This window comes from Mobula hypostoma, chromosome 11 (assembly GCF_963921235.1).
Source record: "Mobula hypostoma chromosome 11, sMobHyp1.1, whole genome shotgun sequence".
Lineage (NCBI taxonomy): Eukaryota > Metazoa > Chordata > Chondrichthyes > Myliobatiformes > Myliobatidae > Mobula > Mobula hypostoma.
Window position 1 is genome coordinate 103,184,602 of NC_086107.1, and position 16,111 is coordinate 103,200,712.

The 16,111-nt window shown below is 45.7% G+C and overlaps 1 protein-coding gene across 3 annotated transcripts in view; it reads right to left on the reverse strand.

The window, feature by feature from the left end:
• Nucleotides 1-15,856, reverse strand: part of polr3h (polymerase (RNA) III (DNA directed) polypeptide H) — a 28,149-nt gene extending 12,293 nt beyond the window's left edge. Inside the window, exons 1-5 of one of the 3 annotated variants that reach the window (XM_063062739.1) lie at nucleotides 15,751-15,856; nucleotides 13,136-13,237; nucleotides 12,907-13,037; nucleotides 6,200-6,296; nucleotides 3,613-3,699 (exon numbers count right to left, since the gene is read on the reverse strand). In XM_063062739.1, coding sequence (XP_062918809.1) covers nucleotides 3,613-3,699; nucleotides 6,200-6,296; nucleotides 12,907-13,017 — 295 coding nt within the window. In that variant the 5' untranslated portion in view covers nucleotides 13,018-13,037; nucleotides 13,136-13,237; nucleotides 15,751-15,856. Of the gene's footprint in view, nucleotides 1-3,612; nucleotides 3,700-6,199; nucleotides 6,297-12,906; nucleotides 13,038-13,135; nucleotides 13,238-15,647 lie in introns of all 3 variants that reach the window. The other 2 variants (XM_063062740.1, XM_063062738.1) reach the window with 2 other exon arrangements.
• Nucleotides 15,857-16,111: the final 255 nt, after the last annotated feature.

A 16,111-nucleotide genomic window follows, 5' to 3' on the forward strand; every position in this document is an offset into this window, starting at 1 on the left:
TCAACCACGGTAGCATAGAGGTTAGCATGATTAGAACTCCGTTAGAATTGAACCCCAAACTCCCTCGCCCCAAGCTGTAATAGTGTTGTGGTTACCATGACGATATTACAGCTCGTGATGTCGGAGTTCAGAGTTCAATTCTGGTACTGTGCCATTTGTACGTTCTCCCCATGACTGTGTAGGTTTCCTCCGGGTGCTCCTGTTTCATCCCACAGTCCACTGGTTAGTAGGTTAATTGATCATTGTAAAATCATTGACAGGGTTAAATAAGTGGGTTGCTGGGTGGTGCCACTTTGGGCTTGTTGCGTGCTGTATCTCCACATAAAAATAGAAATAACTGCCTCTATACCCACACTATAGAGACAATTCACGATGAAAAAAACCTCAATCAACAGAATTAAGCACACTTTTTGGTCAATATCACACCTGTTTCTCATATTTCATATTTCGCACAACACTAGAGGCCATTCAGCCCCAAGAGCCTGTGCTGGCTGACACAGAAAGCCCATTCCCTCAGTTCCCTCTCACCCATTCTTTCTCACATGCCCCATCAACTCTCTTTGGCCCTCCTGCCATCTACATACACAAGGAGTGATTTAGTCAACACAACAAAACACTGGAGGAACTCCACAGGTCATGCAGCATCTATGGAAAAGAGTAAACGGTCGACGTTCCGGGCTGAGACCCAATGAACGTCGACTGTACTCTTTTCCATAGATGTTGCCTGGTCTGTTCAGTTCCTCCAGCATTTTGTGTGCGTTGCCTGTATCTCCAGCACCTTGAGATTTTCTCTTGTGAGTAGTTTAGGGACTGCTTAACCTACCAAACAGCATACACACCTTGATTTGAGCAGAGAAAGCAGAGCATCAAGGGGGAAACCGACCCAGTCAGGGCAAGAATGTGCAACTCCACAAGTGTAACACTAAAGGGCAGCCGGAGTTGTGAGGCAGCAGCAGAACTACTGTGTCGCTGTGCCACAGGCGGGTGTGGATTGCACTCAAATTCAACGCCACATTTCTAGCATTGAAACAGTGACTACCCTTCTGCTGTGGTTCAACGACTCCAATATGATCTGGGTCGTCCCAAATTCACTTCAGGACAACGGACACAGAGTCAATAGCAACTGACAAGATAGCAATGGATAAACCAAGAAGAATAACATGCAGGGCTTGGGAAAAATAATGTAGAGTGGGGATAAGTGGCTAACTGTTTCAGAAGATGTACAGGTCATAAAACTATACGACATAAGAGCAGAATTAGGCCACTTGGTCCATCAAGTCTGCTCCACTGTAGCCGATTTAGTTTCCCTCTGAACCCTATTCTCTTCCCTGTAATTTTTGACAACCTTACTAATTAAAAACATATTAACTTCCGCTTTGAATATATCCAATGACTTGGCCTCCACAGCCATCTGTGGCAATGAATTTCACAGATTCGCCACCCTCTGCCAAAAGAAATCCCCCCCGCTTCTCTTTTCTAAAGGAGCATCCTTCTGTTCTGAGGTTGTGCCCTCTAGTCCTATTGTTATTCCTCTCCGCGCCTCGGGCAGCAACCTTGCTGTTTCTTTAGCATTTGTCTGTTTAGAGGCCAAGTTGCTAGCTCGATGCCCAACCCAGCATGATAGAAAGCGCGCAAGGAGCCAGCCGGATTTGAACCTGGGACCACTTGCCCCGAAGTGCGAATACCACTATGCCAGCGGCTGGCCCTGTAGCCCTAGATTTCCCCGTATTGGAAACATCACCGGAGGTGCCACAATAGTTCCAGATGGCAGCTCCTCAAAACCTGAGTAAGTGGAACAGTGTTACAGCTGGTAAAGCCGCTGCCTCATGGCCCCAGAGACCCGGTGCTAACTGTGTGGAGTTTGCATGTTCCCCGTGACTGCGTGGGTTGCCTCCGGGTGCTCCAGTTACCTCCCACTTCCCTGCACAGTGTGCAGGCTGGCAGCTCTCACTTTTGTTGAGCCTCCTCCTGCAATGAATCTGTTTTACAAGCAGCGTAGATAAAACATCAAACTAGAAGTATTAATTAATGCAAGGTATAATTGTCTTAAAAGACAGGTACAGCAGGCAGTGAAGGAAGCTAATGGCATGCTGGCCTTTATAACAAGGGGAATTGAGTATAGGAGCAAAGAGGTCCTTCTGCAGCTGTACAGGGTCCTGGTGAGACCACACCTGGAATACTGTGCAAAGTTTTGGTCTCCAAATTTGAGAAAGGACATTCTAGCTATTGAGGGAGTGCAGCGTAGGTTCACGAGGTTAATTCCCGGGATGGAGGGCCTGTCATATGTTGAAAGATTGGAGCAACTGGGGTTGTATACACTGGAATTTAGAAGGATGAGAGGGGATCTTATTGAAATATATAAGATTATTAAGGAATTGGACACGCTAGAGGCAGGAAACATGTTCCCGATGTTGGGGGAGTCCAGAACCAGAGGCCACAGTTTAAGAATGAGGGGTAGACAATTTAGGACAGAGTTGAGGAAAAACTTTTTCACACAGAGCGTTGTGGTTCTGTGGAATGCTCTGCCTCAGAAGGCAGTGGAGGCCAATTCTCTGGATTCTTTCAGAAAAGAGTTAGAGCTCTTAAAGATAGCGGAGTGAAGGGATATGGGGAGAAGGCAGGAATGGGGTACTGATTGTGGATGATCAGCCATGATCACAGTGAATGGCGGTGCTGGCTCGAAAGGCTCAATAGCCTACTCCTGCACCTATTGTCTATTGTCTAAAAGGATCCCTGTGTTGTAACTGAGATTTTTTAAACAAATACGTAGAAACAGTGATTGGACAAATGCAGATTATGCGCAGAAGACCAGAATATAAGGAGGTAAAAAATAGCTGCTCGTATCACCGATCAAATTCTTGCTGGACTGCTGGTGGCCTAATGAAGACAAACTGACATTGAAAGGACTGCAGCAGGGATTTCACAGAGGGATACCGGGGCTCCATAATAAAGGACAAGGGTATGTAAACAAGGGCTCTACTCCTGCAAATTTGAAGGTTTTCAAAAACACAGATACTGAATGACAGAGTGAGACCACACTTGCAGGTTGGGAAGTCCAGAATCAGAGGGCAGACCCTAAAAATTGGACTGGTTTCAGGAGTGGATTTGAAGTATATCTACATGTCATGCACAGAAGAAATTTGAAACTTGCACCTACAGTTGGCAACTGCTGCTTAATTAATTGATGCATTCAAATCTGAATTTTTTTTTGTTAACTTAAGCTCTGAGGGGACATGGAGTAAAAGGGGAAATGCAACTGCATCAAATATTAACTATAGTCTTTATATTTTATTACCACGCGGAATAGACTATTCCCGCCCTTCGAGCCACATCACCCAGCAAAACCCTGAATTAGTCCTAGTCTAATCACGGGACAATTTACAATGACCAATTAATATACCAACTGGTACGTCTTTGGAGGAAACTGGAGCACCCGGAGGAAACCCAAACAGTCACGGGGACTGATGACTCTCACAATCTTGGCTACTTCTACTCAAGAGGAACCAGACGGCTATATCATGATCTGAGCCAATATACCCAGAATAAGAGGTGACAATAATTGTGGGGGGAGGGGGGGAGACTAATCAGGATTTTAAAAAATTAGTTACTCACCACAGACTCCATCCTGGCTGCAGCCTTTAATTTTGCCTGTAATAATTTCATCCAGAAAGGGTCGGAATACCACGTATCGAAAATGAACTGTGTGGGATGAAAATAGACAGGAAGAGACAGATTTAGAGGAAGACAATTTAGAGGCAGCATCTCCATTGATTGTTGGGATGTCCTAAACACTTTGAAAGATGATCTGTGCCAAAATATACACAAGATCCCACACACAGGTAATTGATTAATGTCAGGTAACCAACTTGTTGAAGTTGAACCTAATGGAGCCTCAGCTTAACATCTCAGCTGAACGAGTGAACCCTGGATGAACAAACTTGAGGCTGCAGTGAAGTGAGTGCCCCCCAAGTTCGATGTGGGAAAGGACTACACTGGGAAGTCCTGCCACGACTGGGCACTGAGGGGCTGGTTTCTGCGCAGCCGCCTCAGACACTTTGTGGGTATATTGTTTAAAGAGGAAACACAGGGAGCATTGCAGCTTTGTGTGTGTTCACATTAGTTTGATGACACAATGAATATAGTGGATTGTATCGGATTTCCTATTAATTTTAGGAATAAAATATATTTTTTTAAGTATACAGAATATAAGGGATATAGATCGGGTAAATACAAGCAGGCTTTTTCCAGAGGCTGGTAGAACTAGAGGTCATGGGTTAGGGGTGAAAGGTGGAAAGTTTAAGGAGAACATCTTCATTCAGAGGGTGGTGAGAGTGCGGAACGAGCTGCCAGTGGGGGTGGTGGATGTGGGTTCGATTACAACACTTAAGAGAAATTTGGGTAGGGAAATGGATGGGACCTACAAGAGAACCACAACCTTGTGGTTTGGAGCTTGTGTGCCTCAATGACCTGGAGAGCTACATTGGCTGGAGTCAGGGCTTTATGCTTTGGCTCCTGGTAGGGTCATCCATGCCAAACAGGTCAAAGGGTAGAGGCCAGACTAAGAGTGGTCCACTAGGTTCGAGGGTTCAGCTCAGAGCTAACAACCCTGACTGGTAAAACAACCCTGTTACGTAAACGGCAATGAAGAATCCTTCTACATCTGAGTGCGATGGTATTCCTGAATCTCAGCCCGGGACTTGCATGACTGACAGTAGCAAAAACTGACAGGAAGCTACTGACATGACAAAGGGAGCCCTGACCACCACCAGAGATGGAGGACGTTCATTGCTGCCCTAAATGCCAGCGGCATAATGGGCAGTAAGGAAATGGACGGGAGGGGTAAGGCAGGCTTATGGTCTGGATGCAGGTCAATGAAACTAGTTTGGCACAGACTAGATGGGCCAAAGGTCCTGTTTCTGTGCTGTAGTGCTCTATGAAACTGAAATCAACCCACTCCTCCTATTCCAGCACCCAGTAATCAGCCAAGGACCCAAATACCACTTAATCTTTTGGGGGAAAAAACACAGCATGTGAAGACATTACATCGCTTCAAGAAACGTGTAAGGTTGCCTGTGATGTCTGTGGCAAGCTGTTTAGCATGGTAGGTGCCTGGAACCTGCTGTCGGGGCTGGTGGTGGTCACAAGACGTGATAGTGTCATTCAAGAGGCACAGGAATGCGATAGAAATGGAGGGATTTGGATGTCACGTATAGGCATATGGGATTAGTTGCATTTGGCATCATGGTCAGCACAGATATTGTGGGCTCAAGTTCATGTATTGTACTGTTCCATGTAAATGATAATCAGCTGAAAGCAGGCAGAAAGAATCCCTTTTTCTCCTCTCTGGTCTTTCTTTACCTTTATGAACTTAGATGAGAATAATGTGCGGAAGGAAACCAACTCAGTTGGGCTAGGGACTGGCCCTTCCCATTGGTGCTGCCCTCCAGTGTTCGCTCGGTGGAAGACAAGCTGGACCAGGACAACATCCCATGCCACTCAGGGACTTGGCTATATTTGGGGCGGCGCAGTAGCACAGTGGGTAGCACAATGCTTTAAAGTTCAGGTGACCTGGGTTCAATTCCCGCTGCTGCCTGTAAGGAGTTTGTATGTTCTCCCCTTGACCACATGGGTCTCCTTTGGGTGCTCCAGTTTCCTCGCACAGTCCAAAGATGTGCAAGTTGGTAGGTTAATTGGTCATTGTAAATTGTCCCGTGATTAGGCTGAGTTTAATTCGAGGGATTGCTGGGTGGCGTGGTTTGAAGGGGAAGGCCCTTCTCTGTGCTGTATTTCAATAAATAAATAATTTTTTTTTGCCACTGTATGTTTTTCTTCTATCATAACCGTATGTGTTATATGCTGTTGGCACTACGTTTTGCCCGTTAGCCCTGGAAGAAAACTATTTTGTTTGGCTGTATTCATGTATGGTTGAATGACAATTGAAGTCACCAATTAATCTCAGGGTTGTATATGGTGACACAAATGTACTTTGATAATAAAATTTACTTTGGACTTTGAACGTTGAATGATCAAATTGAAGACTGGGATCCCCTGCCCGATCCCCTTTGCATGCAAACCTGGGGCAGAAGAAACTCTGTGCCCCAGGCTCCAACTAACAGATTTATTGAGCGGAAAGAAAAGGAAATTCTGGATTGTTGAGAGTCACTGAATAAAGACCATTGCTTAGGGTCCGGTGCCTAACCTTTGGTGTGAGAAGCGCCATCTCCTGGGAAAATGTAGGAATCTTCCAGTTTGGTAATGTCGTACAGGCATATACACAGACCCACGTTGTACACCACCTGCAGAGAGAAAATCCAGCAGCAATTATCATTTGATTCACGATTAGAGTCACTGACACTCTGTAGACTGCAGATTGGTCTTCCCCTTCTGGTCTACTCGTCCAGCCATTACGGGATCACAGTCCCAGTCAATCAGCTTGAACAGGTGAGCTCTGATCCATCTTTCTAATTTTAACTTGATAGCATAAAGCGGCAGACAGTTGTGGATACAGCTGAGCACATCACAGGAACCAGCTCCCCTCTATGGACTCTGCCTATGCCTTACTGCCTCAGTAACCTACATCAAACACAGTAATTTACAATACATTACAGGCCCTTCAGCCCACAATGTTGTGCTGACCATGTAACTTACTCTCGAGACTGCCTAGAATTTCCCTAGCACATAGCCCTCTATTTTTCTAGTCAAAGACCCCACCTTACCTAGATACTCACTCATCACCCCTCTCCCATCAGGCAGAAGATACAAAAGCCTGAAAGCACATAGCACCAGGCTCAAGGACAGCTTCCATCCCACTGTTATCAGGCTCTTGAACAGACGCCTTGTATAATAAGATCAGAATCAGACTTAATATCAGTGGCATATGTCGTGAAATCTGTTAACTTTACGGCACATAAGACAGACCCGGCCTCACAATCTACCTCGTTATGATCCTGATCTTTTATCGTTCCCTGCACTGCATTGTTTTCCGTAGCTTTTACACTTCATTCTGCACTGCTATTGTTCTACCTGATTCCAGCTCAAAGCAGTGTATGATTTCAGCTGTATGAACAGTATGCAAGACGAGCTTTTCATTGTATATGTGACATTAAACCAACGTAATACAATAGAACATTCAATTGCCCACCCTTTCGCCAGGATATGGGTATCAAACGCAAGGCTGGCATTTACTGTACGTACATCCCTAAATGCTCTTGAATTACTGCAATTCTGTTGGGCGGGGAGTTTCAGGATTTAGACCCAATGAGGAAAAAGGAACGGTGATGCATTTCCAAAGCAGGACAGTGAGCAACTCTGCAGACAGCCTGCAGATGGCAACATTTCCCCACGCCCGCTACCCTTGGCCGTAGATCCAGAGGTCCTGTCAGAGTAACCTGCATGAGCAGCTGAGTGAATTCTGTAGACAGTACACACTGTGCGTTGACAGAGCAAGAAATTAATGTTTAGACAGAGTGCCAATCAAATGAGTTGCTTTGTCAAGTTTATTATAAGTAGAAGAGATAATAAAGTGAATATACAAACAGTTTATTCCCTTCTATAGCTGCTGCCCGACTTGCTGAGCTCCTCCAGCACTGCATGTTAAGTTGAGTTTATTATCATGTACAGTGAGAAGGAGGTGCAATGCAAAAATTGCTTGCAGCAGGCTACAAGCATGACGATAAACAGAAGATAAATTATACAAGACAGTGAAGAGAAAAAAAAATGTCCCAAGCTTAAGTTGTTGGGAATTGTACTTATCCAGGTAATTGTATACACTCGCAAACACGAGGAAATCTGCAGATGCTGGAAATTCAAGCAACACACACAAAATGCTGGTGGAACGCAGCAGGCCAGACAGCATCCATAGGAAGAAGCACAGTCGACGTTTCAGGCCAAGACCCTTCGTCAGGACTCAGCCTGAAACATCGACTGTGCTTCTTCCTATGGATGCTGACTGGCCTGCTGCGTTCCACCAGCATTTTGTGTGTGTTAATTGTATACACTGTCATTGTGCTCCTGACTTGTGCCTTACAGATGGTGGAAAATCATAGAGAGTCAGCAAGGAGACAGGCTCTTTGAGTCTGCCCCAACATCAATCACCCACTTACACTCATCCTACAATAATTCCATGTTTTCCTTCCCACGTTCTACACCTAGGGACAATTGGCAAAGGCCAATTAAACTCCCAAACCCACAAGTTTTTGGGATGGGGGAGGAAACAAGAGCAACTGGAGGAAGCCCATGTGGTCACAGGAAGATTGTTCACAGTCCACACAGAGCACTGAAGATCAGGACTGAAGTCTCTGATGTTGTGAGGAAGTGGCTCTCCAGCTAAAACACCATGAAAAGATTTCAGATTGCAAAAGGTGAGTCACTTGCTGAAGGACATGCAGCTTCTGGCCTACCTGTGCAACCTCAGTATTGGTGTGGCTGGCCAATATGAGCATTGGCACAATGGTGACTACTTCCCCGGCCACCCCAGAATGTATGCAGTCCCAGCAATAGTGACAGAGTCAATGGAGTAATGCAGCACAGGAACAGGCCCTTCGGCCCAACTAATCCATGTCAACCCAGGTGCCCATATGAGCTAGTCTCATTTGTCCCATATCCTGATAAAACTTCCCTATCTTATGTACTTGGCCGATGCCTTTTAAATACTGTCATCGTACCAGCCTTAACCATGTTCCATATACGCAGCATCCTCCGCATGAAGAAGCTGCCTCTCAGGCCTTTTTCAAATGTTTCTTCTCTCACTTTAAATCAGGGGTTCCCTTCACTGGAGCTTTACCATTAACTGAGGGGTCCGTGGACACCGGATTGGGAACCCCTGCCTTAAACCTATGCCCCCTAGTTTTTGATTCCCTTTCTCCGGGGAAAAAGACTGTGTACATTCATCCTAGCGACGCCCTCGTGATTTTATACACCTTTAAGAGGTCACCCCTCATTGAGCACGAAGGACAAGGAACATAAAACTTACTTCTTTCTGAAGATGGTCATCAGGTACCACTTCTGTTGTGCCTGAAGGTTACCCAGGCACTGACTGCTCATTTACAAAAGGTTGTACGGTGGAATTGAACAATATACACCTTCAGTGAATGTCCCTACTTCTAACCTTAATAAAACAGCTGAAGGTGACCCAGTCCAGGAGACTGGCCGACGAACTCCTGCGATAGAAATGGATTTGGAATTGGTTTATTATTGTCGCAGGTACCGAGGCAGAGTGAAAAGCTTGTCCTGCATACTGTTCATGCAGATCAATTCAATTACACAATGCATTGAGACGGTACAAGGCAAAACAACAACAGAATGCAGAGTTAAGTGCAGCAGCTAGAGGGAAAGTGCAGTGAAGATAAACAATGAGGTAGATCGTGAGATCAAGTGTCCACCTCGTCTCAGCAGAGAACCATTCAAGAATCTGTAACAGTGGGATAGAGCTGCCTCTGAGCCTGGTGGTACATGCTTTCACGCTTTTGTATCTTCTGCCTGACGGGAGAGGGGAGAAGAGGGAATGACCGAGTCTACCTGCTTTAGTCGCAGCATGAAGACCAGACAGAGCCCACGGAGGGAAAGCTGGTTTCCATAACACGCTGAGCTGTGTCCACGACCCTCTGCAGTTCCTTGTGGTCACAGGCAGAGCAGCTGCTATATCAAGCCATCACGCATCCGGGCAGGATGCTTTCTATGGGACACTGATAAAAATTGAGATAGGGTCATGCCAAATTTCTTTAGTCTCCTGAGGAAGTAGAGGCGTTGTGCTGTAATGATTGACACCCAATTTCCCCCATGTGAGCAATTAACCCACCAACCCATATGCCTTTGGAATGTGAATGGAAACTGGAGTACCCTGAAGAAACCCAAGTAAATGTACAAACTCCTACAGGCAGCAGTGGACTTGAACCTGGGTTCACCGGCACTGTAACAGTATACTTTATACTTTATTGCCGCCAAACAATTGATACTAGAATATACAGTCATCACAAACATATTTGATTCTGCGCTTCACGCTCCCTGGATTACAAATCAATATTAAATATTAAAAATTTAAATTATGAATCATAAGTAGAAAATAGAAAAATGGAAAGTAAGGTAGTGCAAAAAAAACCGAGAGGCAGGTCCGGATATTTGGAGGGTACGGCCCAGATCCGGGTCAGGATCCGTTCAGCAGTCTTATCACAGTTGGAAAGAAGTTGTTCCCAAATCTGGCCGTACGAGTCTTCAAGCTCCTGAGCCTTCTCCCGGAGGGAAGAGGGATGAAAAGTGTGTTGGCTGGGTGGGTCGTGTCCTTGATTATTCCGGCAGCACTGCTCTGACAGCGTGCGGTGTAAAGTGAGTCCACGGACGGAAGATTGGTTTGTGTGATGTGCTGCACTGTGTTCACGATCTTCTGCAGCTTCTTCCGGTCTTGGACAGGACAACTTCCACACCAGGTTGTGGTGCACCCTAGAAGAATGCTTTCTACGGTGCATCTGTAAAAATTAGTGAGGGTTTTAGGGGACAGGCCACATTTCTTCAGCTTCCTCAGGAAGTAAAGGCACTGTACCACCCGTGATTCCCACTCAGCAGGTTTAAGACTCCCTGATGTTAAGGGTTGTAATTCTCAGCCCACCTCTGCACTCCAGCTCTTTGCTCTGTGCTTGAACCCAAAGCTGTGTTAAGGTGCACAAGGCTATTAAATGCTGTCTGATGGCACTGTTGACCTGTAATCAGAGACAGCTATAGCTGACCCTGTGGCTCTGTCAGGTAGAGCAAGCACCTCTCTGAGTTCCTAACCTTTTCCAATCACAAATCTTTTCCTATAGCAACAAGAGAACCAGGTATAAGATCAACACCTGGGAATACAAATAAATTATTTTCGGCGCACCAGAGAGTGAGGTCTGTTGGAAACCATTATTTTTTAAACAATACTTTTTATAAGATTTGTACTTTTTAACAAGTTCACGTATTTTTCACCGTATGTAGGGGTTCATCCCCACTCACTGGCAGAAAACGGTATAGCAGCTAAGCTAAGTTTAGCACCTTTCGCATTTTTCATTGGCTAGGTATTACCCACATAGAAACCATCGAAAAACTACAGCACAGAAACAGGCCTTTTGGCCCTTCTTGGCTGTGCCGAACCATTTTCTGCCTAGTCCCACTGACCTGCACACGGACCATATCCCTCCATACACCTCCCATCCATGTATCTGTCCAATTTATTCTTAAATGTTAAAAAAGAACCCGCATTTACCACCTTGTCTGGCAGCTCATTCCATACTCCCACCACTCTCTGTGTGAAGAAGCCCCCCCCAGTGTTCCCTTTAAACTTTTCCCCCCTCACCCTTAACCCATGTCCTCTGGTTTTTCTCTCCCTAGCGCAGTTACATGATGTAACTGTTTTAATTATGTAGTCTATTAACTAGTTTATCTCTAAGGAATTTCTCTTATCTATAAAAGTGATGGATTTTTCAGAGGTACCAGCTTGGTATCCTGATTTCTTTGTCTTTGCATTCATTCTATCTCTTAGCATTGGTTCTCAGCTCTTTATTTAGTTTGCTTAGTATTTGCATGTTTGTTTGTAATTCAACTAAACTGAAATCTTGGAATTAAGACTGTGCACCCTCCACAAGGACATCAAGAAGGCCCAAAGTACTTTACAACAATGATGAATACTCTGAAATGTAGTCCCTGGTTTTCAACACGTACTCAATAAGCCCTCATCAACACTGATGCGATGATTACCAGGTCATCATTTTTTTTATTAATAGTGACTCAGGGATAAATTATACCCAGGAATTTGACTCAATAGTTCTAATCTTTGAGAACACCAAGGGATCTATTACATCGACACAAGAAAGTAGACAGAGTCTTGACAATGCCACACTCACACTGAATGACACTACACAGTTATCTGTTCATTTGTTAGAAGTAGGATTTGAGCTCACAATCTTCTGACTCAGAAGCAAAGATCTTACACATTTGGCAGAGAAACAGACTGCAGAACATTTCGTGCCTCTGCAGGCACTTTGGGGAGGAAAAAACTATCAAATTAGTTCCATACTTCTGCTTTTTATCCCACAGCTCTGGAGTTTCTTCTTTCTACCCCTCACCCATCTCTCTGCACTCCCTTCAGGTGTACACCCCCAATCCGACAATTTTTTTTCCCGGGAGCATCACAGGTTGAGGGGAAACCTGACAGACAGGCATACATAGGGTAGCAGTCTTTTTCCCAGAGTGGAAATGTCAAATGTCAAGGGTCGGAGCTTTACGTTGAGTGGGGGAAAATTTAAGGATTTGTGAGATCACCTGTAGCGGCAAAACCAAACCAAAACAATTGCCGCTAGCCTGCGACTGTGATGGTGTTGTTATACTTGCATGACACGCCCCCAGCTCTAATGATTGCTCCAAAAGTTGAATACTTTATAAGCGAACGTACAATCTTGAAGCAATGAACTTAAGTGTACACAAGTTATTCAGCTTCATTTTAGCAGTCAGCAAAAGATACAACCTCTGGTGGTCCCAAACTACAAAGCTGCCCTGAAGTAAGCAACAACACGTAACTTATTCCCTTCACCTTTAGCACATCCCCACTCATGTGACTAATTACCATAATAAAGGCGCAAGGCAGAACAGAAAACAGAGAGATAACAGAATCCTACACAATCTACTGATTTTTTTTTTACACCAAGGATGGTAAGTGCCTGGAACATACCGCCAGGGGAGTGACGGACACAGATACAATGACAATATTCAAGAGGCATTTATACAGGCATGTGACAGGCAGGTTATAGGCAACTCGCAAGCAGAATAGATTGAAATCCTTGTTAGCCACATGACCTGCTCCTGTGCTAAGTACAACCCTTTGGATTTACTGGCTCAAAGTTACTTTGTGACGCAACACATCACAAATTGCTGCTTCGACCTCCAGACTCTTACCTTGTTGGCAAGTTTCTTGTTCAGCTCTTCTGCGATGGCATCGTTTAATTTCCTCTCAAAGAACCAGGGCGGAATCCGCACAGTGTCTACCATCTCCACCAGAACAAACATGGTGCACGAGGCAGCGTGTACTAAGAAAAGAAGGGTCACGTAGGTTAAACACTGCACGTTATGTGAGGAAGCTGAATGCTCTGATTGCAAGGACTATTGTTCGGTATTGAGAGAATACCTTGCGATAATTTGGACAGAACCGGTTTTCCCCACTGTGGTACTCGAGCGCTCAGCCCAGAGACGGGAATAGACACATGGAGGGTTCAGCAAAGGACAGAACCTGTAACGACAGCATATTATTCATATAAGTAGTTTATTAATAATTCCCATGGAGCAGATGGGGAATCAACAAAGCTTGATGAACTAGGTGAGGAAATGTTAATAGAATTAAGAGAGTATGGGGGAGAGCTAAGAAGGGTATGCGAGCTCAGAGTCTTGATAACTGGAAGTACTGAGATGTCACTGAGAATTAGCAATTCTGAAGAACAAGATTATAGAATCAGAATTGTTTACAACAGTGAAAGAAGCTATTCTGCCTTAAGTCGATACAGGCTCGAGATAGGAGCAGTTCTGATGTCCTGTAGTTTAGAATGAGGGGTGATATGATTGAACACACAAGGTTGTTAAAGGGAGCTGACCAGGTAGACGGTGAGGTATTTCCACCACTGGGAGAGTTATGAGTGCGCGGAAATACGGTAACAAAGGGTGGGCAGTACAGTAGCATAAAGTGGCAGAGGGTGGGCAATAGAGTGGCATGGATAGTACAGTGGCAGAGGGTGGGCAGTACAGTAGCACGGGTTGATGGTATGGTGGCAGAGGGTGGGCGTTATGGTGGCATAGTGGTTAGTATAACGCTCTACAGTGCCGGCGATCAGGGTTCAAACTCGGCGCTGTCGGGCTAGCACGATACCGTAGCGGTTGGCATGACGGTATTGCAGCACCAGTGACCCAGGCTTAATCCCCTCGCTGTCTGTAAGGAACTCGTACATTCTCCACATGAGCACGTGTGCTCCCCCTGAGTGCTTCGACTTCCTCCCACGTTCCAAAGACACAAGGGGTTAGAAGTTTACTGTGTCACATGGATGGAATGGGGCGATGCAGGCTTGTCGGGCTGGAAGGGGCCGTTACTGAGCCGTAACTCTAAATAAATAAACATAGTTCCACAGTAAGAGTATCGGAATGTCTTCTCTGAAGGGGTAGATATTGAGAATTTAGTACCCTGGAGGATTGTGGAGGCCAGAACAATGAAAGGTTGATAATTTTTGGAAGGATGAAGAACTGAGGGCTATGTGAAATTGGGAAGAAGAAATGAAGACTAAAGAAATTGAGTTGTGATCAAATTGAATGGTGGGACAGGTGGTCTAATACTGCACCCATTTCCCCTCAGACATTGATGACTGCCTCTTACACTCAGGCTGGGCAGTGCAGTTCTGTTTTCTTTCCTGCCGTACCTTCACAAGGTTCTGCTGGCTCTTCCTTTTCTCTGTCCCCATCACAGGAGACAGGCTTGCTCCTTACATCAAGTACAAGTCTAGCGAATGCAGCAGCTATCTCAACTACTCTTTGTCTGACTCTACCTCCCGCGAGGACTCGATTGCATTCTCCCAGTTCCACTGGCTCCACTTATTTGCCTCAACGATGAGAAATTCTGCAGTGGTGCCTCTGAAATGTCTCCGTTCTTTATGAACTGTTGCTTCGCCTCTGCCAGGGCTAACAAAGCTCGAGATCCCCGCCTCATCCATTTTCTTCGCCTCAGTTCTCACCCCTCTCCTACAGAAAAAGGATAGAGTTCTCCTGGTTCTCACCTTCAGCCCCACCAGCCTCCACATTCAACAGTTCATTCCCTGCAGTTTCCACCACTGACAGTCTTTCCCCCTCCTCCTCTTTCAGCAGTTTGCCCTTTGACTCCCTGGGCCATTCTCGCTAACCAACACTCTGTCCATAGGAAATCTAATGCTGGTCCCTTCACCCCTTCCCTTCTCACCTTCCAGACACCCAGTCCTTCCGGGTGAAGCAGTGCACTTCTCCCAATCTAAGTACAGTATTCATTATGCGGTCTCCTCCACACTGGAGAAACCATACGCAGACTGGATCGCTTTGCAGAGCACCTGCGTTCAGCCTGCAGGGGTAATCCCGAGCTCCCTGTTAACTCCAGCCTGCACTTTAGCTTCCCATCCCACTCTGACCTACCGCTCTGTGGCCTCCAGTACCGTCACGGTGAAGCCCAACGTAAACTTTTAGGAGCAGCAAACTCATGCTGTCCGGGCACGCCTGCTGGCCTCAATATAGAATTATGTAACTTTAGGAAACTTTTGATTTCTCGGAGAGTATCAGTTGTCTGTCCATGATATCGGCTCAACATGTGTTTATTCACCCTTTTTCCCTCACTGGGATTGGAGCACATCCTCAGCCCGGACTCAAGGAGAAGGTCCGGCACAGGGGCTCGGGGGATAGCGACAGTCACGGGGACAAGGACAGACTCTGGAGCTGGTCAAGATCTGAGGACGGGGACAGGGTCCGGGCTCATGGAAATCTGGGACCACGGCTCGGAGGATAGGGACAGGGCCCGCGCTCAAGTTCGGGGACAAGTTCGGTGTCAGGGGCAAGGTTTGGGCCCAGGACCTAGGGAGAGGGTCTGGGTCAAGGGCTCAGGGCCCAAGGCCCGACGTTAACATCACTCAGTCCCTGACCTGGAGTTCCACGCACCCTGGGCCACAACGCAAACTTTGAGTGGCCGAGCACCAACAGCGGAGCCACCACTTCACCTTCCACGCTACCGCTTTTCTCACAAACCTTCGATAAATTTAAAATTTTCATTCAGTTGCCTTCACGCAGGAATCTATTTTACAGCAGACGGTCAGGGAACTCAATCCGCCTTACGGCAGACGGTCACTCCGCCTCCTTTCCCATTGATTTAAAAAAAAACTTATGGTGGTTTTACCACAGTTTGCGACGACGTGAGACCAAACGGTTTAAAAGTAGTCAAATTTCACTAAAGAAATATGATTTTTGACTCAGGCAACTACTTCACTTCTAATGTATAATGTGTAAGTGCTGATATATAGGAGCATTTTTAAAAGAACTGTAATTAAAGTTGAGATCCAAAATTAATGCAACAATGTTCCTAAATGTAAAAGTTTGAATCTCAGGATAC